The sequence below is a fragment of the Silurus meridionalis genome, chromosome 8 (genome assembly GCF_014805685.1).
Source record: "Silurus meridionalis isolate SWU-2019-XX chromosome 8, ASM1480568v1, whole genome shotgun sequence".
NCBI lineage: Eukaryota > Metazoa > Chordata > Actinopteri > Siluriformes > Siluridae > Silurus > Silurus meridionalis.
In genome coordinates, this window is record NC_060891.1 from 8,265,034 (window position 1) to 8,289,918 (window position 24,885).

Consider the following 24,885-nt stretch of genomic DNA (forward strand, 5'->3'; position numbering starts at 1 on the left):
ATATATATATATATATATATATATATATATATATATATATATAAAGACATTTATATTCCACTCCTGGCTAAACAAACCAAAGATACACAGCAGAAATTGACTTTGGGAGTTGGGAATTGGACTTTGAGGGTCAATATACAGTAAGCAAAACATTAGACTGGTGCTATTAACTATCACTGAGACACTGAAAACATTTCCTGATTTTGTGCACATCTCTAAACCTGGTCACAATTTTTCATCAGTGAGTGCACAATATTTATGCAACAATTAACACTGCAAATTCCTTCATTCATCTTTTTCCTGGTCAGGGTGGATCCAGACTTTTTTCTGTACACTGCTCATTAAGCAGGAAAACACCCTGGATGGCAGGGCACTACTCACATAGTTACTATTTGAAGTTTAAACCTGGTGCTGTGAGTCCCCGGTGGCTCTATGAAACACCCAAAATATTTGTCAATTTTAAATTGTTGGATATTGTTGTATATAATTATGTACCGTGATAAAAGCATATTATGATCGATGCAATGTTTATACCATAATTACAAATATTGCAGATATATAATAGCAAGATACAAAGAAGAGGGTTGTGTCTGGTATGTGTCTAGTAATGTTTATGATCTCTTTTGGATCATGCTAGATTCTGCAGATGTTTCTGAAGAAAAAGATGTTATGATTGTGAATAACAACGAAAGTTGTTGCTTCACAGTTAGCTCAGAATACATAAGCTTTGGGTGCTAAGTTGGCACTAATATTGTTTTGATATTTTTAATGAATTACACATACAGGAAGAGTGTGGATTCTGTTTCTTTTAACTCGGTTTATACATATTTAACATGAACTGGGCCTACATTGCATGCAACAGCCCTATGTGTTCATCTAATAGGAATAGAAATATAGTATAGTAATCTATTGGTGTAGTAATGTGCAGTATGGTTCAGATCAGTTGGTGGAACTATAGGTTTTTTTATTTTTTAAAAAGCTATTCAATTCACCTTTGTAATATAAACTCTAGAAAAAAATTGTGTAAAAGTAAAAAATATTATTTTTATTTAACTCAATTCAATTACATTTTATATGAATAGTGCTTTTAACAATTGACATTTTCCCAAAGCAGATTTACAGATTTAGATTATGAATGTAAATTTAAAATTTATAAATCAATACTTACAGTTTTATCCCTAAACATTGGCAAACAAGCCATTGGCAGCAGTGGCAAGAAAGGCTCCTTTGGACCCTGGTCCATTCATTTATATATACTGTATATAAATATAAGTTTCATCTTTTTTATGTAACTCAAATATAAGACTGTTCATGGCAAACTGTTTATATAATTACAGTCCAAATCTATAATTGTGGTTCTTAAGTTTAACCCTGCTCAGTAACTTCATGGCTCTTCTCATCTTCAGCATCACAGACTCCAATATTGGATTAATATAATAATTTATTTGTTAGTAATAATTTAACAGATAAAATGTCCTTAAAGAACATAAATATAGATATGATTTATTTTTGATTGCATAGTATTTCATCCTTAATCTTAACAGAATTAATATATTTTTTGGAAAAACTGGACATAAAAGACAAATGATTTTAAATTATCCATACGTGGGACAGAAAAAGGTAACTCTGAAGCATTTCTGAAGTACACCAGATATCGGCTTTAAAAATACTGAAATAGTACTCAGGAAATCTGGCAACCCAGATTGTTCTTGTGGCTTTCCTCTGGGTTTTCCAGTTTCCTCCCATAAACTTGTGTGTCATTAGTAGGGATTTGCAGAACTTCTTAATTATTGGTCAAAAATGGAAAAAAAAGTAGTCATCTAGTCACCTTTTCCATAGGTGACTAGATGACTACTTTTTTTTAACATTTAACATTTTAAACATCATTGTTTAAGGCTACATTATTAAAATTGGTGCAATAAATGCACAATATGATGTATCATTCTACATCTGGAAATATACTATAAATATATACTGTACATATTCCTGGGTGTGAATGAGTGTGTGAATTGTCTGCATGGGTGTATGTGTAAACAAGGCTAGCTGATGGTGTGTTCCCACCTTTCACTCAATGTGTTCTAAGTATAGACTTTAGATGTGGATAAAGTGCTTACTGAAGAGGAATGAATGAATGTATACATAGCAGCATCCAAAGATTTCAGTACTAAATAGATTACCTTAATTTACCATTAACCATTAGTGAAAATTCTTTCACTAATACGAGTGAAGAATCTGTAGGGCTTTGGAGTAAGAAGGTAATTATTGGCAAACCATAAAAGCATTTAATACTGTGTGTTCATTGTGCTCGTGCAGCTCATACACCCCACCTCCAACCTCCAACAAACTAAGAATAAACATCACCTACAGTGGTTACAATGCAGGCATTTGAATTTATAACTACAGTATATAAACACAGTAAACATTTTCAGCCTATTTACTTAATTCTCTCTCTCTCTCTCTCTCTCTCTCTCTCTCTCTCTCTCTATCTATCTATCTACAACATCCAAAGGATTCAACCATTTCTGTCCAGACAGGCTGCCCAGGTGCTTGTTCTGTCGCTTGTCATTTCAAGACTCAACTACTGCAACTCTCTGCCGGCAGATCTTCCCCTGAATGCTATTCGTCCACTGCAAATGATCCAAAACGCAGCTGCACGACTTGTGTTCAATCTGCCCAAGTTCTCCCACACCACCCCACTGCTGCACTCCCTTCACTGGCTTCCAGTAGCTGCACGTATCAGATTCAAAACACTGATGTTCACCTACAAGGCCAAAAATGGACCAGCACCATTTTACCTCAGAGACCTCATCACATCTCGCACTGCACTACACTGTCTGAGATCCTCCAGCACTGCTCGACTGGTACCACCTTCTCTCAGAATGAGAGGTAAGTATACACCAAGGCTCTTCTCTGTTCTGGCACCGAGGTGGTGGAATGAACTTCCCCTAGATGTCCGTACATCGGAGTCCCTGACTATCTTCAAGCGACGATTGAAGACCAACCTCTTCCTGAAACACCTCAATTAGCACTTTTCAAGTTTGCCTTGTAGAATTCAAGGATTAAATTTATATTAAGTTTGTAATCTTGTGTACCAGTGTAGATTTATTCATTGCTAGAGACTCAAAGCACTTTTGTACATCGCTCTGGATAAGTGCGTCTGCTAAATGCCACAAATGTAAATGTAAATATATCTATCTATCTATCTATCTATCTATCATCTATCTATCTATCTATCTATCTATCTATCTATCTATCTATCTATCTATCTATCTATCTATCATCATCATCATCATCATCATCATCATCATCATCACACACACACACACACACACACACACACACACACACACACACACACACACACTCACACACATGCTATGAGATAACCTCACAAAACCTCAGGGAGAAAATTATATAAAAAGCAAATGGTCAAACCAAGTAGTCAACAAGACAAAATCTACAGGTAGGTGACACAGATTGGCCATATTGCATGTAACCTCGGACAGAGATTTTTCAACATCCCCAAGGTTTGATTAACGTATCTTTTTTTTAAAGGTTTAAAATGTTTACCCTTTTAACATTTATACTCTTCATTAAATAATTACCAGAATGTATGTGTAACATAAATTCTAAAAAAATAAAAATAAATTAAAAAACGAGCAGTTTGCACTGCCTTGTGGTATGTATGAAGACAAAATCAGGACGTGTGTTTAAAGGGTCCATCTTTATCTGCTGTCACATCCAGGCACATGGTTTATACATGCACAGCTACATGGTAGTCACTGCTCACACACTCAACTGCAAACTTTATGTATATTTAAAGGATTAAAAATGGCATCCACTCTACATTGCACATCAGAGCCAGACGTCCTGTTATCTTTCCAAGTTGGACTGAAAATCTTTTAGCTATTGCATATTGCCAAAGCCAACAAAACAAATAAGTTGTGTTTCTTTCAAAACTTTTCACTATTTTCAGGATTGTTGTCATAAACTGTATTTCAAATAAAAAACTCTGACCTTACATACAACAGTATTTACTAATATATAAAACGACTTTTGATTTAACCTGATACTTTACTACTGCTCCAAGCTGCTGCAGTTGTATCTAATCTTCTAGTTTGAACTATTTATAAGTACATTGTGTACAAACTGTCTCATAATGATGGGGTCCTGGTTTTGAACTTGGTTAAGTGACATTTTATTCCAGAATATTTAATATAAATATACTGAATATATATGACCATATTAGGCTGCACAAAACCAGACTGTTAATGGAACATGAACCAGTGTACATACTTTTTTACTTTTATGCACAGATTAAGCCAAATAATCCCTCATATTTAAGAGAATAATCTCACCTGAGTACAGAGTAGTAAACTGCTGTTTTAATCTTAACAGCAATCTTAAAGGGATTAAAGTTATTAATTAGTGTATAATGTATTTATTATTGTACTTATAGTCCCTGATCTACCTCAGAGGAGTTTATGTATGCGCATCGACCTCTGGGTGGCTGGCACAGAAACGCCCTCTCCTCGCCGCTTGTTATTGATTACAGCCCTTGTCAATCACGTCAGAGGGCGGAGCCTCAGGCCCCTATATTCCTTTAAGGTCAGTGTGAGTTTCAGCTCGCATCTTCAGTGTTGCGCCGATAGACGCGGGTTGCGCTTCAGCATCATTATTTGACGGATCGCATTGGTGGCCCATTGAGCTACAACTTTGAAAGAAACGTTACAAGAAAACTGACCTGATCCAACGTGGATTTTAATTCCCGGGACTTGGGAACACCTGGCACCGTTCGCGTTATGCTTCATTTTGGGAAATCGACGAGAAAGTCGTTTTAGTAGAGGTGCAAGGTTACTTGATTATTTCGTTTGACTTGTGCCTGAGTGTCTCGTGCTTTCCTTTCTTTTCGGGCTTTTCCCGGTTTCAGTATGTTCACTGAGCGCGCCCTGGCCTTGTTGAACTTTTGCATGCTGCTTCTGCTGCTGCTGCGTGCGTCCGCGGCCCGTGCGTGCGCGCCGTGCTCAGAGCGCGCGTGCCCACCGGTGCCCACACGGGGCTGTGAGGAAGGGCGCGTGCTGACGCGGGACCCGTGCGGCTGCTGCGATCTGTGCACGCGACTCGAGACGGAAACGTGCGGCGGGGAGAACTGGGAGCTGGGCTCCTGCGCTCTGGGGCTCACGTGCAACGCTGTCAACGAAACCGGTCCAGTTGCCATTCCTAATACTGGGGTTTGCACAGGTGAGTGTGAAATAGATACGTTTGTCATTTTATAAGTTTATTACAATTTCATTGAAACATAATACGATGGCGGGTTTTAAACTTAGAAATATCCAAGCAATATAGCTTCCTTCACCTTTGAGTAAAGTGTTGGGGATGTGAAAGGTATGATTATCCTCTCCCCCGATCAAACACACCTGGCGCGAGCTCCTCTACAAGCAGCCGTGTCGGACTTGGGAATTAAGCAGTACACCGAGGTAGTAGGTCGCTAAAAACGCTTTTTTTTTTTTACATTTAAAACGGGTAATAAAATAGGAAAGCTTATAAAGTGGATGCCCGCAAGAATATTATCTTATTGCAGAGGCAAAAACGGCTCAGTCTACTCGCGCGCGCGTTAATTGCATGCACGTGCCTCGTGAACTTGATGCGGGAGTGCCTGGTCTTCTCCTTTTTCTCCACATGGACCGATCGAAAGAAGCCAAAGATTAGCAAAAGTAGTTTCTGATTTCTGAAACCTTTGAGAGTTCTGACAGATTTTTCCTTGATATTCAATTTAAAATGTTATTCAAATTATGGTGATGTAGTAGAATTATTAAATAAAAAATAAGAATACATTAGATAAGATAAGGATATGAATCAATATATCATTTTGTTTGAATTATTAAGAAATGATCGATTCTGGCCCTCCCACTGTAAGTGAACATTAATTGAAGCCATAAGGCACTGCTATATTAACTTGTTTTGTCAGAAAACTGTTATACCAGTGCTGGTAACAACTTATAATAAAAGACATTTAATGGAACTTTGGCCAAATTATTGTCATCCATGAATCACCACCTTCTTAAATACCTCATTTAGATCTTAGAAAATACAATTACACAATTCCATTATTGTTCTGGACATTCTTTAAGCATGACCAAATGGATTGCTCAGGACACAAATACACAATCATGAGGGAAAGCAGAGGTGAGAACCTTCCTGAAGGTCTCAGAGCTAAATGACCATTTCATGCCATGATTATGGGGGGTCTGGTTGGGTTCCAGTTTTTTGTCCTCAGGGAAAAGGTCTGTGATTGAGACATATTTACAAGTGGAGGGCTAAAGGTTAATCTTGATTTGGACCTGGAGTGCCCATGGCACATTTGCTGCTTTGATTTAGTCTCAAAGATAATGACTTTTGTGATTGAAGTGAAACAGGCAGAACGGATACTGGATTATCACAGTCTGAACACACTTATTAATGCTATTTCATATAAATTAAGTTTGAAAAGAGAGTATTTATATATATATATATATATATATATATATATATATATATATATATATATATATATATATATATATATATATATAAAATATAATTTTGCATCTGTTTATTCTTAATTTTTTCACTGTGGGGGTGGGGAGCACATTGTGCAGGATGTGGTTGGTTACAGAAAATAAACTTTAACTTCAGAATATATCATCTCAAAAAGGTCTGTAAAATCATTTGATGAGAGCTTGATGAGGTGTATAATAATCATCTCTTGTCTGATTGCAAGCAGCTGAAGTATAATCACGCTAATGTATTATGCATGCAAAGATCCATCATACATTAATTTTCTCACTTGAGTTGCATGAATAAATAAAGTGATTTCTATTCTGCTGATGACTCAAAGAAACTAATTAAGATCCAACATCTTGAGACTGCATATGATCGATTACATTATCATAAATGAATTTACTTACTATTATTTAAGGGTTTTTGCATATAATGGTTATATTTTGTCACATAATTTATCCAATTCTCATCCCATAATTTTTTCCATTCTTATTTCTTCCGGGTTTTTCCTGAACTTTTCTCCCTTCTAATGAAAATAAGCAACAATTGGAAAAACACTGGCTATATACTCTGATAATCACGGTTCTCGAAATATTTGTAGTGATTGTACATAGTAAAGGATAGTTTGCGAGTTGTGATTGGTATTTTTTAGAATAAATTATAAATCATGCTCACCAGTGATCGATTGCATGCAGCTCCAATCAAACACATCAGATGACACATTAAAAAAAAAAAAAAAAAACCTTTCTCACAAATACACTTCATAGCACAGTGAAATTCTTTTCTTTACTTATCAAACCTTACTAGAAAGTTGGGGTCAGAGCACAGGGTCAGCCACACTCAAGGGCCGAGTTGTTGCAGATTGATAGTGGTAGTGCTTGGCCTTCTGATCAGCAACCCAGAGCCTTAATCATTGAACCAGCTATAGACATTGTTAAAAATCTTTTCCTTACAATCTCAGAGTGAAACTGGTGCTGCAACATTGTCTACCAAAAGAGGCATGGCATATAATGATACAAAACAGAGTAGCTACAAACCTGGTTGTTGTGGGTTTAACAGTGAAACATAAACAATATTTTTAAAATTATTTATTCTAAGAATATAAAAGAAAAATATATTATTTTGCTGAATTGCAGCAGCAGACACGTATCTCATTAGACTTGTATCATGTCAGAACAGAGTTCATGATGGACAGAAATTGAGGATGTGTTGCACATTCAATATTTGTGCTATGGGATTGTTGACTGTCGGATAGTTGTCCCACATGAGGACCTAGGAGTGTATTTCAATGGACCTAATCAAATATGAAAAATTATGTATTGAAGACTACTGGCAGTAATGTAGTTCAGCAACTCGTTGTATAAACCTTCTTAGCTTTTTAGCAGATCCTCTGTTACAGTTATCAAATCATATGCATTTATGAAAATTATTCCACCAAAGACAGCTTATCAGGCCAGAAAGTGCTAAAAGGTCAAAGTATAAATTAACTAAATCACAATGTTTAAATAAGTGTACCAAGAAAACTACAAGTTTAAAACAAATGCCTTAGAGTAGATATGTGTAGTGAGACAAAAAGTTGTAGAACTTGCCAACAGTTGTTTTTTTGTTTTTTTTTGTATAATACAGGCACTTCGATATAATGCCTGTGTAACAAGTAGAAGCCATATTTACCAAAAGGGAATGTACAAGTTGCATATAGAGCATTTACTTTCACACATTAATTTATTCATCTTTCATAAATGCTTTATCTAGCTTGGATCAAGATGATTTTGTTTGTATATGAAAAATATCACAACATTTAAACTTCTTAAAAATAGTTAACAGAAAACCAGAGGCAAAAAACAAACTAACAAATAAATAACTGTGGAAGTAGGCTGGATTGGTTATTTTTGTTATTTGGGCTATCTCTCATTCAAAGTCTGTGGTTCTAGTAAAAAGTATTATGTGACTCACCAGTTCCAAACATAACTAGTTGTATTTGTCTTATTAACCATAAGCCGATCTTTAAACAAGAAATGTTTTTCACCATTAAGTCATCAAGTCAACATAGGCAAGTTGTTTGAAATAACTCTAGTTTAGCAATTTTATTGAAATATTTCTGCAATATGAAAATTCATTTTTTATTAACTTGATTTTTCAAGAGCCTGAACCAGAAGATTTGACTTCCACCTAAGCACCTTGCATACCTTCCCTTCACCTAATTTGTTAGGTTAAGAAACATTTAAAGGTCAACTTTGCTTGTAACAAGAACTACATCTTCATTCCACTTGAACCTGGCCTTATCTAACGTTTCAGATACTTTCATTTTAGTAAAGCTAGCAGCCAAAGCCTGGCCTCTGGGGTCAACTGCTTCATTTCAGGACTTGGATACCAAGACATAAAGTCTCTAAGACCCACAGTGATTTGTATTTCATAGACCCACATATCATAATGTTTAACAGTTAGAAGTGATGGTTGTCATCACAAGGGAATCTCTGTAATAACACTTTAGATTGGTACCCCTTGCCTGAGTGCAGTATAAATGATGTCCAAGGTTTTAATCAACATCTAGTACTTCCATTCCAAACACTAGGGAATTTCAAACAGCCCCTGCTTTGTGACATCCATGCTGTAAGTGTAAAACTATGAAAGGTCCGGATGGAAAAGTGTTGGAGGCACAGATCATTTTAAGGTGACAGGAAGCAAACGTAAATGTTCTGGGAAGGCTAGATGAGGGTTTGGTTTAAAAGTCTGCCTATGCTCAGATTGCTAACCTGTCTGTCGGAAAGGGCCGCAGTCTCCTGCTTAATGTAGACACATTTATCCACAAGTTAGTTCATAGCCAGATGTGCAAATATGTGTCCCAAAGGGCTGGTTGTGTACTGCTTTTAGTCCATGAATTGCTTTATTTAATACTTAAGGTTAACTTTTTTTTTCCTGTTTTAGGAAGAGCAGAACTTCAGGGCACAAGTCCACGATTTACAACTTTTTGCTTTAGGAAATGATTTCAGAGGCACTTTAAAGGTCACAAATATGGTTTGATCTTTGCATTTGTGTGTACCAAAGCTCTAAATTGATTAACACTGTGTATCTACCTAAACAGAAGGTGGATGTCTTCTATATGTTTTCTAAAGATTAAATTAATAATAATGATTCATATATTTCATAACAGCCCACTTATTATTTCTAAAGTACACTGAGAAGTGGGTAAAAGGTACTTTTAATTTGTCTACTTGATCACACTTTTCAGGAATTTTTTTTTTTAAGTTTTGTACTCAACTTACATTTGATAAAAGATATGTAATGTGTGTGGAATAAGACTTGAAGGACACGTGGAATGTTGGATGAACCCTGGGCTCTGGTTGATTCCAATTAAAAACTCAACAAACTAAAACTCTTATTAGCAACAGATTCACAGCTTTGCTCTGTCAAATTTAAGTTCATGCTCAACATTTGTATGTGTATTGTGTGAGCCACTTCTTGTTAAGTCAGTTACTAAAACCACAAAGAGACAGACATAAGTAAACTGGGAGTAATAAATCACAAGTGAGAATGATTACACATTACCTGCCAGTTGGACCAGCCACCTCTTTGGTCACATCTGCCCTCGCTCCCAGGTACTCCCACCAACCAGTCGAGGCTGGGGAACCATCCAGCCTGCAGCTGACCCCCCCTTTTGACAGAAAAGGTAATATGCCACCACCATCTGCACCATAATAATGTACCACCACATATTATTTAAATAATGCCAGATACCAACATGTAATTCATGCGTTGGCATCTTCTTCTCTATCGTGTCCTTTACTTTCACCATCTGGGACAAAATTGCCCCTGGCCTCTGTCTACAAAACACAAGGTAGACAAAATGCAACAGTTGGCCTTAGCATACCTGGCATAAAGCCTTCTCATATGGGTTTATCCACCAGAGCAGAGCTGACTTTTTAGTGAAGTCTATCTGAGGGTTGGTGATGTCCGAAATATTCGGTGCAAAACTCCAATAACAGTTAGCTAGCCCCAGAAATTGAGACACTGAGCATGTAAAAATCCTTGCTGTCTTTACAGTTTGGGGACTCACCTGCCCAAGGCCCAAGTGAAGCCAAGATATTGGATTTAGACACTGCATTTTTCATTTAGACACTGCCTTTATGAAGCTAATACAAAAATAGACTGACCTGATGCTCTTGGGCACAAAAACCACAAGGCTGCTTCAATAACTGGGAAGACTTCACAATTTATTATATTTATGGCCCTTGTGGAAAAATGTGGCTGAATAGTGGAAATCAATGTTGAGGTGTTGGTTTTGGGGATCCCACACCACTGGTTTCTGGGAGCTGGGACCAGGAACAAAAGGGGGATGGGGAGAAAAAGCAGGAATGCCTGACGGAGGAACCATCAACAAGTGATCCTCTGCCAGCTGTACTGCTTTGGCTAGGGATGCAGGCCATAGACACGACACATTATTTGAAATGTTTTGTTTGATAGTACCGGGTTATGTTACCACTTTTGGTAAAAAGACTCTGAACTATGAAAGCCTGTTTTCCACCACATAAAAAAAAAAAAAGCCAAATGAACCTTACTTTACTTTACTTTACTTTATTTCTCGCAATTTGTGACTTTAGACCTTGTAATTCGGACTTTATTCCTCACAATTGTTAAAAAAAATTAAATTGTGAGGAAAAAAGTCAGAATAGCGAAAATTATACTCGGAATTGTGAATAAAAAATAGCTTTTCTCTGGTTTAATGATTTGTCTTCAGCTAAATAATTTACATATGTGAATCTGATTGGATAGGCCACAACGGAAGATCTGCTACATGTCATGCTGTTTTTAAAGCTACAGCCACTAAACTCATTCGGGTGTGCATCTGGATCAGGGCCACCAGTTGATGACTCTTGGTTTAGAGTAGACAATGTGCAAATTTAGGTAAAAATACAGTTTAATTTATGTCTCTGTATCAACTAATAATGAAGACAAAACAATGGAAGACGTTGGGGAGGTTTGTGGGTCTTTCAAACCCAGCCTGTGTATTCTCTGGCTGTAACCTGACCACCACAGTCTGTGAGTATGCATCCCAATGCTGCCACCCCCACTTCACCTCTGCCAACCGCCGCCAGTGCCAACTAGCAACAGGTAATTAATTCCAAAATCTATTATTAACCATAAGATAAAACTCATAGAGGCACTTTTTTGTCTTTATTGGTCTAAAAGAGTGAGTTACCAAATAATGAATATGGAATGAAGACATGATCCATTACTAGATACAATTTTCTTGGGTAACATATTTATAAGTATATAAACTTTACATAAAATTCCATATTGTTCTCCTCAAAATCTTCCTGATTTTTGTTTGTGTATTGTGGTGCAGACTGAAATGCAACACACAAAGCCAAAGCAAATCTCCATCTCCCAGCATGTGTGTGCCAGCATGCCAGTGTTCAGCCATGCTTTACGAGGCAGTGCAATCCATGAAACAGAAAACCTTAAAACAGAAAGAACTATCGTAGTAAGAGCCTTGTGTGTGTATTGGCAAGCTACTGGGCATGTGGTCAGGAAACAGTGAATGATTGAATGTTCTGGATGGTGAGGTGATGAAGGCTCAAGCAATAGGTTTAAACATAGTCAAATCCCTTACCTCTGTAGAAATTCTGAAAGGAAACTAAGCCTGAAAAGTGGAAACAGTTCTATGATATGCTGTAGCTTGGCTGAGTCATGCAACATTTTTCATTATTCATAGCTTACTGTAAATTAATGCATGTGTCTAATGTGGATCAGAGACAAATGGGCATGGGCATATTTCAGATTTAATGGCATTGCTTAACTTTACACATGTCAGGCCTTACTGCAATAACAACATAAAGAGAGGTTTGTGTGATTTTTGTGCTGCTTTATCATCATTTATTTATATATCTAGGCTGTATTTAATTCTCCTGACAATCAGTTATCTTGAGCTTTTATCCCTCTAGTTGCTGATCTTAACTTGTGATGTAGACAGAAACTGTCAACTTTCCACAATGACATATGCATATTATTAAATATAGAGTGGTAGGTTAAATATGTGGAAATTTCCAGGCTATTGGTTTGTGGTTTAAAAAACAGAAAAGGTTTGTTTAATAAATATGGAATTCATTGTGTTTGATGAAGCTGTAAGAATTATAAAGTCATAATTTTTTTCACTTTCACAGTAGATTATTTGCTGGCAGAATTGTATGAAAATGTAACACTGATTTCTTTCCAGCACAAAGTGCAGATTATTTGTTATTGGTTTGATTATTATATTGGTTATTTACACAGAATGAGAAGTCCCCTGTATTTAATCTCCAGTTTGGTTGACTTCAGCTAGATTTGTTGACATTTCCATAACACATACTGTAATAATCATTAAGAAAGTAGAATATTTACTTTGCCCCTCTTTTCTTGACTATGGAAAAAATAGTTTGCCCACATCGTTCTTATTATGGCATTTGAGACCTTTTTACTAGTGGCTTCATGAACAAGCAGTTGACAGATGACACAATTTAGCTCTTGGTATAATAGATGTGGCTAAAAAAGAGAATGAAACATGAATCTTGAAAGTTGAAATGGTCAAATATATGTCATGTAGAAAATGTATAATAATAAAACAGAATCTTTGTTCTGCTGTATGACTTAATGTATTGTTTTAAATAATAAAGCAAATTAAAATGTCATGGACAAAACACCCATTTGGTTAACAATAACTGCAGACAGACACGTTCCGTAGCTGTGAAAATAGTTTTTTTGCATTTCTTGACTCGAACAATCTTCTCTATTTCCCACAGGTGTGGTGGATACCTTTTTCCAAATAGGAAATTTTGCTCTTTATACAGATGTTCAATGGGATCAAATCCAGGCACATTGCAGGCTACATTATAATTTTTATGATTTTATTTTTGGTTTTAGACATATGAGCATAATTGGGTTGAATATTTCTCCAAAATTCCTTTATAGTATTCTGACTTGCACTGCCGACTTATAAGGAACTCAGTGCCAGTGTCAGTGAGGCAATTTCAGATCACCTATAAGGCTTGTCCAGGATTCACACTAGGGATAGTTTTCTCTGCTGTTTTCTTAAAAAACTTAATTTTCATTTCTGTAAACATTGAGATTTACTGAAAAAGCTCTCTTAATGTCTCATCGATCCAAAAATGTCTGGAGCTATTCAACATACACTTAGACAAATGCCAGTCAGGTTTTTTGTGTGTTTCTCTGTAAAAAGTATAATCCTCCTGGCCTTTAATCAACAGAATTAATTTTCCCGACTCAAAACTGTTGCACCATGAACTCAAATGTTATTTTGGCTCTGCCTTGAAGTTTTTTCTGGATTATTCCTTACCATTTGAGGAATCCCTCTATTCAGTCTTGGGTCATTGTTCCTCTTGCAGGCATTTTCAGAAATGTTGGCTACAGTCCTATAAGTTTCATCAAATTTCATCAAATGTTCATGTGTCATTGACCTGGTTGGTTCTAGGGGGTTCAAGGATACCATTACTCACCTATTGCATCCTAAATATATAACTATATTCTGTATTACTTATAATAATGTATTTATATCTGTTTAGAAGACATTATTTGTTCGTTCTGAATAATGTACTCATAAATACATCCTTAATTTGACAGTATGTGTTTAGTTATCTATTACAGATTAACATTAACAAGTCATGCCAAATAACCAAATAGAGTGTCTTTTTGAAATCACATTTTTTCCCCCCTGCAGAAAGTAAAAGGTGTGAACAGTTATGTAAAATCCTCCTTAGATTGATTTTCTAAAAAATATTCTGACCTACTATATTCGAAGCTGACTTGTTGCTAACTGTTTGTGTCATTTTTTCTAGACTGATGTTGCACTGACTAGTCTCTCATTATGTGTTTGTAAGAATTAAAGTGGGTTTTCAAGGAAGCATATGAACACTGTTTGGTTCCACATCAGTAAAGAAATCAGCAGTGGGTGGAAATGTATTTATTTTGAAATTACAAAGAGTAATGGTGAAGTAAAACTTGCATGTGCTCTGATTTTTTTTTACATGTAATGAAAAACAGACATAGCTAAAACTTACCACTCTTGCGATACCACTGTTGCTCTTTTGGCTTTGGCTCTGACTAGAACAAAAAGTGAATTTTTGTAATTCAGAATTCTATAAACCTTCTTAAAATATTGGAATAATTTTTTCAGGACCTCTGTTTTTGCAAAGAACATTTTAGTGGGTGTAACGCTTCTAATCATTCATGTTAATGAACCGCAGCCATGATTGGCTGACAAACACGCTTCTGTCTTCCAGTACGCCCTCGCAAATGGAAACAAACTCACCCAGTGGGCTATACTACTTGGCTCATTCACAAGGGATCATTGTAAATAATTGTTTATATAGCCTGAATGTCTGATGCTAATCAAATTAAGTCATTCAGATTTGTATTTTCTCTTGGAATTCAGTTGCAGGAAGTTGTCCAATGAAAACAATAGTAATAATATACCCATATATATATATATATATATAAAATATAAAAGCAGTTTTTACTTACTTAAGTAAAGTCAAGCGATCTTGTACCTCATGACCAATCAAATTTCTACTTGGGAACAAGCAAGAATGACAAACATTGGTCTTATAAGTGAGCTCAAATAAGGAAATTCAGGACATGCTGACTCAAATAATATTTCACTGCCAATATATACAGTGTAACTAAAAATAACAACTTGTCCTTTTTGGGATATTCACTAGAACACAATGTGACTGTCTCAGTGCAGTTGCATGTGGTCTAGTCACACAAGCAGCTCTTATCATTTATATCTTTTAATATTCTGCCTCTAAAGATATTAGTGAAAGCAGACCTACCCAGCATCAAAGATTGACACATTATTTAATCTTTAATAACTATAATAAATGTAAATTATGATAATAATAAATTAAATGCTGCACTATTTTCAACTGAAATATAATAAATTACTGTAAAAGACATTTAAACAATTACAACTGTCTAATTTCTGTAACCCTTCACCTACTTCAACATCTTGTTCTTGGCTCATAGGAGTACCCAATGAGGACTTCTTCTGTTGTAGCAAAAGGATTAACAATATTTTAAACTTCAGGTCATTTTTGGACTTTTTAAAGACTTCAAAACAAAAGAATAGAAGAGTTCTAAGGTCTGGCCCAATCTGCATATTCAGCTCTTCTCTTCTTAGAATAATGTGACTCAAGCCATGTCACTGTGATTCCATGCTGTAAAGTGGAACTGGCAGATTCAATTTATTTCAGCAACGTTTGCATTTTTAACAATTTAAACTGTCCCAAAGCTGCTTTACAGAGATGAAGCAGTTATGAAGTTGGAATGTGTAACTTTAGTGCTTATAAAATTGTTCCTTATAAGTTTATCTCTAATGAGCAAGCTAGTGGCAACTGTGAAAAGGAAAAACTCCCTGAGAGGGCATGAGGAACCTTGAGAGGAACCAGACTCAAAAGGGAACCATCCTCATCTGCGGGGCACCAAATGTCCATTCATTATAGTTCCATCATTTTTGAGGTGTACTGTTCAGTGATAGTTGCTTAAATACAGAACTGTTCATGCAAACTGCAGCCCTAAGCCATTGTTTCAGACTGTGAATATTAATTACAGTCGAAATCCTTGAGTTGCTTAGTAAGGTAATGGATCTTTACGCTGTTCATGGTCTCCAATTAGCTAGAACTCCATCCAGAGGTAGTGCATCGAGATTGATTCAGTCAGATCCAAATTGAAGAAAGGGACACAGACAGACGGAGAGTAGAGGAAGAAATAAAGAAAGTTAAGTGTCCTTATTGTTGCAAAAAACATAAAAGACAGTGTTCAGTTTGATCAGAGTATAAGTACGGACCCAGGCAGATTGATTACTTCAGCCTGAGCCCAAAAGTAAATTTGCATATTCCTTATTCCCTATCTCTCATTTACACTCCTTATGTTAGTTCTGCATCAGTGGCATCCCTTTGTGCTGTGGCTGTAGTGCTGTCTAGACCACTGCTTCCTGGCAAAAGCACAATGTGGCCTTCACTGAGTTTATGTGATATCGTGCTGTACAACATTAAGTAGCTAAAAGTGTCTCTTTCTTTCTCTTATTTCTTTTTCTTGCTTTTTGTCAATAGTTTGAAATGAGCTTATAATGATGCTCTTTTTAAACTATTGAAAAAAAAAAAAAAACAGGAGAGTGAGAGACAGAGATTATTATACCTTTATTTAACCAGGAGGTCCCATTGAGATTCAGAATCTCTTTTACAAGAGAGACCTGGCCAAGGTAGCAGCCAAATCACAACAAATGCATACATAACAAACACAATAAAAGAAGTACAAAATATTAAAAATAAAAATATAAAACACAATGAGACTCTTAAGAAAAACAAGAACATGTCTCCATCACAACACTCTTTATAGTAGTTTTAAATTCATTTAAGGACATACGGGTTTCTAACTAAAGAGATAAAGAGATAAAGAGATCTTTCTAAGATAAAGAGAAACCTAAGAAAAATCTTTATTAGAGCCATGACCACTTATATTCAAATCCATATGGTTTTTGTATTTTAGTTTTTTGCCTAGTGAATGTCTTTAATACGTCTTAGTGGATTCACACAGTGGTACTCCGTGTGAGATCCTGGGACCCCTAGGGGTTTGTAAAGCCTAGCCATGGAGTCTGTAACAGGTCTTAGTCTATAAATAATGTCTACTTAAACCTTTTGTTGGTGGAACATTCAGGAATAGAAAACTGTATGGCTTTACAAAATAGACAAAAATAATTATTGTGCACATGATTTCATTATTTAAATAATGCTCATGAAATTAATTTCTGAGACAGTATGTGGAATGTTTTACAGTGAATGTGGGTCTGTAACTACAAAATGGATTTGAGAAACCATACTTTAAATTAATATCCAACAGACATATAACAGATTATTTTCTAACGTTATGTTACCTTAAAGATTAAATATTTGAGTAAATTCTAAAACAGGAATTTAATATATTAGAAAAAACATATTAAACTAGGATTCTTCATCTTGTTTTGTTTCCAATTTTATGTACTCATCGGGGTTAAGTGTTAAACTGAATTTTAGCATCTTTTGCACGTAGCTCAGAAATTAAGGAACATTAAGTAGCTTTTTTTTCTGACTTCAACAATAGCACAAAAGACTTTTGTCATGAAGAGAGCTTTTGTTTCATTTGTTCAGCATCATAAAGGCTAGGGTCCCTTTCGGTCACATCTGACAAAGAAGGGAAGGGTGTACTACACTGTGCACCAAAACACAAGACACTCAAACTTCTATTTCAGTCCTTTTTATTTAATTTATTCAGTCCTAATCCTTTAATTTGCACAAGCAAGAAAGTGAATACAAGAAAGTGATAGGTGTCGCCCTGGTATACTAACATTTTTATTGCTGAAATTTCAATAAAAAATACAAATACACACACACACACACACACACACACACACACACACACACACACACTATATATATATATATTATATATTGTGTGTGTGTGTATATAAGTAAAAATATTTACAATTTCTTTAAAAATGGTAAAGGTATCCAGAGCATTCCAGAGTTTGGTGGTGCATCAGTATTTATGGTCCATGGGGAAACACAATGCTGTGTGTAGTTAAATGCTCCTTGTGTAGTTAAATAATTTGCCTTGATTTTTTTGTATTCAAATTACTTATGTTAGTGAAGGATTCGTTTCAACCCTACTCTGGTGTATTAATGGAGGAGGTGGAGTGGCCCATCCCATGTTTCTACTCTACTACATGTTTCCAAAGGCCGTGCATTTGGTACCTGGGCCTTCGGTGGGGACTTACCCGACTTAATCCACCTCTAAATACCCCCACTATATCGTCGCGATTATAGAAACCTACAAAAACGTAATATAACAAAGCGTGGCAATACAGAGAGAAAGAAAAATAAAAAAATAAGGTAAATACCATTTTACTAAAGCAAGAAAAATAAGACAACTACAAACCTCTACACTATAACCGCAACTTTGCCACCTACATCATCTGTAGCAGTTCAGAATCAATATTTGTCTAATAACATGACAAAAACATTAATATTTAAATTAAATACAACCTACTCACCAGAGATATATACTCATAATTTTGCACCACTCCTCAGAGGTACTGCTCATATTCACTGGTCTGAAAGTGGAGAACAAACCCTTAGCCGAGATTCAGGGTTGGCCGACCCCCTCACGATGTCTAGCTTTTCTTGAAAATTTATTTCTAAGTATGTCCGAGACCAAATCAATTTCTCTTCCTCCGTAGGCATAAAAAAAAAGTTTAACTCAGATTGATTAATGTGTGCAGCGTGCTACAGACGTGTTTTGCCAGTTGAACTTGGCTGTAACAGTTTCCCTCTGACCAACCAATCAGAGGAGAGAAAAATGCTGATGCTATTCTGGGCCAGCTAGCTGGCGCTGTGAGGCGGATATGAAATCTGATTGTTTAAAGAGACTAAGCTATTTTTTAAGGAGACAATGGTAAAAAGAGCCAGCAGAACAGACTTTGCAGGCCCTGGGCAGATTCAATTGACATGACAGCACATAGAGGCTATAATCTGATTGGACAAAAAATGTAACATACACGTACTGGAAGCAGTGCAGCCAAGAGAAACGCTACGAAATGAAGAGAATAAACTGTTTGGAACAAATGAATACAATTTTACGGAACAAATATTAGAATTTAGGTTGTTAATGTAGGTCAGTGCTTCTGATAGTGTTTAGGCCAGCAGAGGTGGCTTTGATGGCCCTGACCGCCCGCCACTGCATCCACTAATTTACAAACGTCTACTTCTGACTGTAATATTTGGTCATGCTTATTCATCTCCAGTGTTGTGCTAGTTACTAAAAAATATTAACTAGTTACAGTTACTCGTTACTTCATTCAAAAACTAAATTACTTTGTTGATTACTTACACCAAAGTAATGTGTTACTGTTAAAAGTAACTTTCCAGTTACTTTTTTAAAGAATGTTCTTTAATGTTCCCATTAATGCCCTTTTATGCGTTATGGTCTATACAAACACAAAACTGACTTAAACACAGTCATTTTTAAACACAATTTTATTTAAGTCAGACCAGCACAAACTGAATATATCACAAGGATTTCTGAAATAAATAACAAAACAAGCTGAATAATATATTCAGAATCGAAAACTAAAGTGGCTTCTGCATCATAAAAGCTGTGTTGTGTTGAGCCCTGAAAAATGTTCCTTTCACAGCTTAAGTATAAAAACTATCAACAATGTAGAACAGAACACCGGATTAGCTTCTAGGTTCGTCGAGGCATGGAGTTTCTGGAGGTGCTGCTATCGCAGTAGATACGACCTTCGAACCAGAAAGACACAGCTTACATTTGACTAAAGTTTTTGTTTTTATACTCAACTAAAGTGAAATAATGAGCATAATAATGAGCAGAAACTCGTCTCGCCTCGACTCACCATTACTGCTGCACAAACCTGAATAAACAGAGACATGCCCACAGTGCGTCGTCTTCGTGTTTAAAGTGGTTTATTCACCAATCCTACAATGCGTCGCTGCTTTAAACAGGTTAGACTGTAGGCTACACTTCAGCCGAAATTCATTCATTTAAAAAAGTAACGGGTAACGCTCCATACGTTAACGGTAACAAAGTTACTTTATTTTAAAAAATAACGCAGTTACTGTCAAAAGTAACTTCGTTATAGTAACGCGTAACTAGTAACGCATTACTGCCCAACACTGTTCATCTCCATAACACAAAGTAGCTTGCCTTCCATCAAGCATTCATATTTCATTAGTTCACTTCTCTGACATCACCTGTAGATCTTAAACAAAAACAGACTTGACTATCTGATATCTGTGTCTGTGTTTTTTTTTTCCCCCCATATTACAACTATATAAAAGAAGCCCACGCAAGAGCAGCTGCACTGAGGCAGCTTTGTTCCAAAGTCAGTCTTCGAACAGTGCTTGTATTGTGCATTTCTTTTTTCCATGAGTAAACCCGGCTTGTCAACACAGCCTCCTCTGCCTGCAGGAGACGCGCGGGAAACGAGAACATGGAGGAAAACTGCCGCCCTCGTGTCCGCCGCTAAAAAGAAAAGCACATTTATAAAGCTGTTTTTCTTTTCATGAATGAGCGTTGGATGTGCCAGATGTACATGCATTGTCTACAATGGAGTATGTTTTGGTGATGAACTAATTTCCATGTCCAACTTATCCCATTTTGTGTGCCATTTGCTCTGTGCTGTGTTGCCTGAACCTACCGGTTGCTAAGCGTTTCAAAGTACTGTCCATTCGGCCAATTGAAAGCAAATTAGAAGCCATTTGGGTAGATTGAATTTATCAACCATGTCAAAAGAGGCCGTTGTGTCTTTGTTGGCTCAACAAAAAAGAATAGCTACTATTGTGGTGCAAAGATTGCTTCCATAGTCACTGACTAGCTAATTATCCTGGAACCTCCTACTGGACACAGTGGTCCAGAAATACTTTTGCTATTGAGTCCATCCTGCTTGTCTTCCCTACTTTTCCTATTGTGCCTTTAACCATATAATCAGAAAACAAGGTACTAAACTGTCACTTGGGTACTACCCTAAAAGCACACGTTTGTTTAATCAGGAAGTCTTTTTTGCCTTGAAAGTTTATGTAGTGAACTTTTAAAACTTTACTAAAAAAGGTAAATAATAATCAAAGTCTAAGTATGTACTTGACATAAACATTATATCCACATTGGAAAACAAGTTAAAAAAGAATCAATAGTATTAATCAATCATGGGGTTTATAGAACAGTATTTATAGGTCTGTTTATATTTTCTTGGTTTTAATAGTGGCCATAAGAAGCACACATGAATGTTCACACTGGTGAATTTTATTTTCATTAAGTGCATTGGCTAATAGAATGAAGTCGGATTGCAATAAAGATTTTACTTTGGACATTAAGGTTTATACAGCTAAGAACATTTTTTTTTTGTTTTCCTTTAATTGGAATCTTTAATCGATAGGAACTGATAGTCTAGAACAATATATTTGGTAAGAGCTGTTATTTTAATTAGTATCGTGTGTGTAAACAATTTTCCTTATTTAGTGTAGTAATAAACTCCTCCTTATTTTATAGTGTTGCTAATGTATCGCCCAATGATATCATCTTACAGTCTGCTCTGCTTTGATTGCCTTTTTAATTGTCATATCTGTCATTTCATGTCACCTGTTATTTGGCATGTCAATGCTTTTGTCACATAGATTTAATACTATTACTAGTATGTGTGTACTGGAGCATATTTTATTAAGGGCATAAGTTGTTGAGCACAGTGTTGATGGAATTAATTTGGACCATTATCATAGTTATCCTATTGTGATTGGGTATAGCTACTGGCTACCAATTTCTACAAATAAGATAATTACTTGCTTTTGTCCATTAATAGTGCCCTTATTTAGTGATGTCTTTTCAAATTTCATTGATCACTCTCCTTTACATTACCATGGCATTTTTCGCAACCCTTATAACAGGCAAACATGAATGAATGAATGTGATATGAAAGTTGGAGAAACCTCCCAAATAAGGCCTCTGAATGTTTATTTGGCTGAAGTAGGACTTACCCTAAAGCCTTTTTAATAAGAGCTTGCAGCCTACCGTAATGCAGGAGGACTTTTTTCCTTTTCTCAATGTTAGTATGCATTGAGAAAGTTAATCAATGTAAGCTTTGTGCCTGGCAACTGGTGTTTCACAGTCAGCTAAAGAAAACAGTGCTGTACAGATACCTCACACTCCTTCACTATTTATTTAACGGCTGCTGCTGCCTCAATCTCAACTGTCAGACTTCCTACCCAAATAGTACCCTTCTTAGATGAACAAAACATGCGTATACGCACACTCATGCATGCACGCACACAAGAACTCTTTGACTTTATTTCCCGTTCATCCACTACTCAAACTGATGTCATGCTGAACCAGATAACAGGATATATTGCATCTAAGGAGGGAAATTATTCTAACCCTAGATCAACCAGTTTACCATTTTTGATCATTTATAATATTAAGATTAAATACATTCTATCAGATAAAAGGTAAAACACATTCTATGCATTTCATGAATGAGCATACAATTTAAATGTTTTTTTTTTGTTGTTTTTTTGTATAACTACAGTGGGGCATTTTGCAGTACTGACCCAGTTACCAATTCCTAACTGTCCTGTTCCATGTAGTTATCCAATATATGTTAATGATAAAACAGTATTGCTTGCAGAAAATCCCGTAATCCTATACACAGCCGTCACCATGACAGGGGAATCTGTTCAATTCTGAAAAAACATGACTGAGACTATTTTACTAATTTCCTTAATTATTATTTATAACCTGGTATGTAATGAGGATGGTGTGTGAAATTGTATGAGTGTGTGTCTCTGTGTGTCTGTATTGGTGGGGATATAAAGGATATCTGTTTACAGTTCTGTAAATGTCAGAGTGTAGTCAACATCCTCAGTGGGAGTCGAGTTGCAAGCTTGGAAATTGGATAACAGGTTTAGAGCCTGGGAACTAAATCAGCAAAGCACGTTCAGAAAGAAACAGCACAAGCCACATAAAAAGTGTATTTGTCATCATTAGTAAAGATCTAGCTTAATTACTCAATTAAGTAGGGGGATACATTTTAACACCTTGAACCTGTCTTTTATTTCCACCCATTCATAGAAAGCTCACAGCCTAAAAAGCAAGGACTGTCAAGTAATAATATAGATTTTAAAAATTACATAATGCTTATTATACTACATGAGATAAATACCTAGCTATCATTATGCTTTTGTTGATTTTAGACCAAACACTTTACCAAAATCTCATTGGCAAATTATAATTTCATGGTCCAATTTTATTGGAACAATAACAATTTCACAATTTACATTTATTACATACATTTCACTTATATTAAGTTGATCAGTCACACCATGAAGTTATGGGAAAGAGTAGTGGAAGCCAGGCTGAGAGAAGAGGTGACCATCTGTGAGCAACAGTATGGTTTCATGCCGAGGAAGAGCACCACAGATGCCTTATTTGCTTTGAGGATGTTGATGGAGAAGTATAGAGAAGGACAGAAGGAATTGCATTGTGTATTTGTGGATTTAGAGAAAGCGTACGACAGAGTGCCAAGAGAGGAGTTGTGGTATTGTATGAGGAAGTCAGGTGTGTCAGAGAAGTATGTAAGGGTGGTGCAGGACATGTATGAGGACAGTGTGACGGCAGTGAAGTGTGCAGTAGGTACGACAGACTGGTTCAGAGTGAAGGTTGGACTGCATCAAGGATCGGCCCTGAGCCCTTTCCTGTTTGCAGTGGTGATGGACAGGTTGACGGACGAGGTCAGACAGGAGTCTCCCTGGACTATGATGTTTGCAGATGATATTGTGATTTGTGGTGAGAGTAGAGCAGGTTGAGAAGAGCCTGGAGAGGTGGAGATATGTGCTGGAGAGAAGGGGAATGAAAGTCAGTAGGAGTAAGACAGAGTACATGTGTGTGAATGAGAGGGAGGGCAGTGGGTGATGCGGTTGCAGGAGAAGAGGTGGAGAAGGTGGAGGAGTTCAGGTACCTGGGGTCAACAGTGCAAAGTAATGGAGAGTGTGTTAGAAGTAAAGAAAAGAGTGCAGGCAGGGTGGAGTGGGTGGAGAAGAGTGACAGGAGTGATTTGTGATAGTAGGGTATCTGCAAGAATGAAAGGGAAAGTTTATAGGACTGTGGTGAGACCTGCGATGTTGTATGGATTAGAGACAGTGGCATTGAGTAAAAGGCAGGAGGCAGAGCTGGAGGTAGCAGAGCTGAAGATGTTAAGGTTTTCGTTGGGAGTGACGAGGATGGACAAGATTAGAAATGAGTTTATTAGAGGACAGCACATGTAGGATGTTTTGGTGACAAGGTGAGGAGGCGAGATTGAGATGGTTTGGACATGTGCAGAGAAGGGACATGAATTATATTGGTAGAAGAATGTTGAAGATGGAGCCACCAGGTAGGAGGAAAAGAGGAAGGCCAAGGAGGAGGTTCATGGATGTGGTGAGGGAAGACATGCAGGTAGTTGGTGTGAAAGAGGCAGATGTAGAGGACAGGGTGGTATGGAGACGGATGATCCGCTGTGGCGACCCCTAATGGGAGCAGCCGAAAGAAGAAGAAGAAGACATACATTTCACTTATATGGGACAAAATATTGTCATGGGTTTTTTTTTTTTTTTTGGTACAGCTGCAGAACTGGCTACTCTTGTGTCTCCCGTATCTCCTCTGATTTACATAACCAGTGCTAATGAAGATAAGAACTAGTTTTTCTTTCATGCTAGATTTTCACTTATTGGAAACCATTAGCTAGCATCATTGGTTTACATGAGTGTGATGGTTTTA

The 24,885-nt window shown here is 36.5% G+C and overlaps 1 protein-coding gene across 4 annotated transcripts in view; it reads left to right on the forward strand.

The window, feature by feature from the left end:
* Positions 1-4,582: 4,582 nt before the first annotated feature.
* LOC124390521 (cysteine-rich motor neuron 1 protein-like) overlaps positions 4,583-24,885 on the forward strand; it is a 59,767-nt gene continuing 39,464 nt past the window's right edge. For all 4 annotated transcript variants that reach the window (XM_046856515.1, XM_046856517.1, XM_046856518.1 and 1 more), the window contains exon 1: positions 4,583-5,241. In XM_046856515.1, coding sequence (XP_046712471.1) covers positions 4,932-5,241 — 310 coding nt within the window. In that variant the 5' untranslated portion in view covers positions 4,583-4,931. The remainder of the gene's footprint in view (positions 5,242-24,885) is intronic.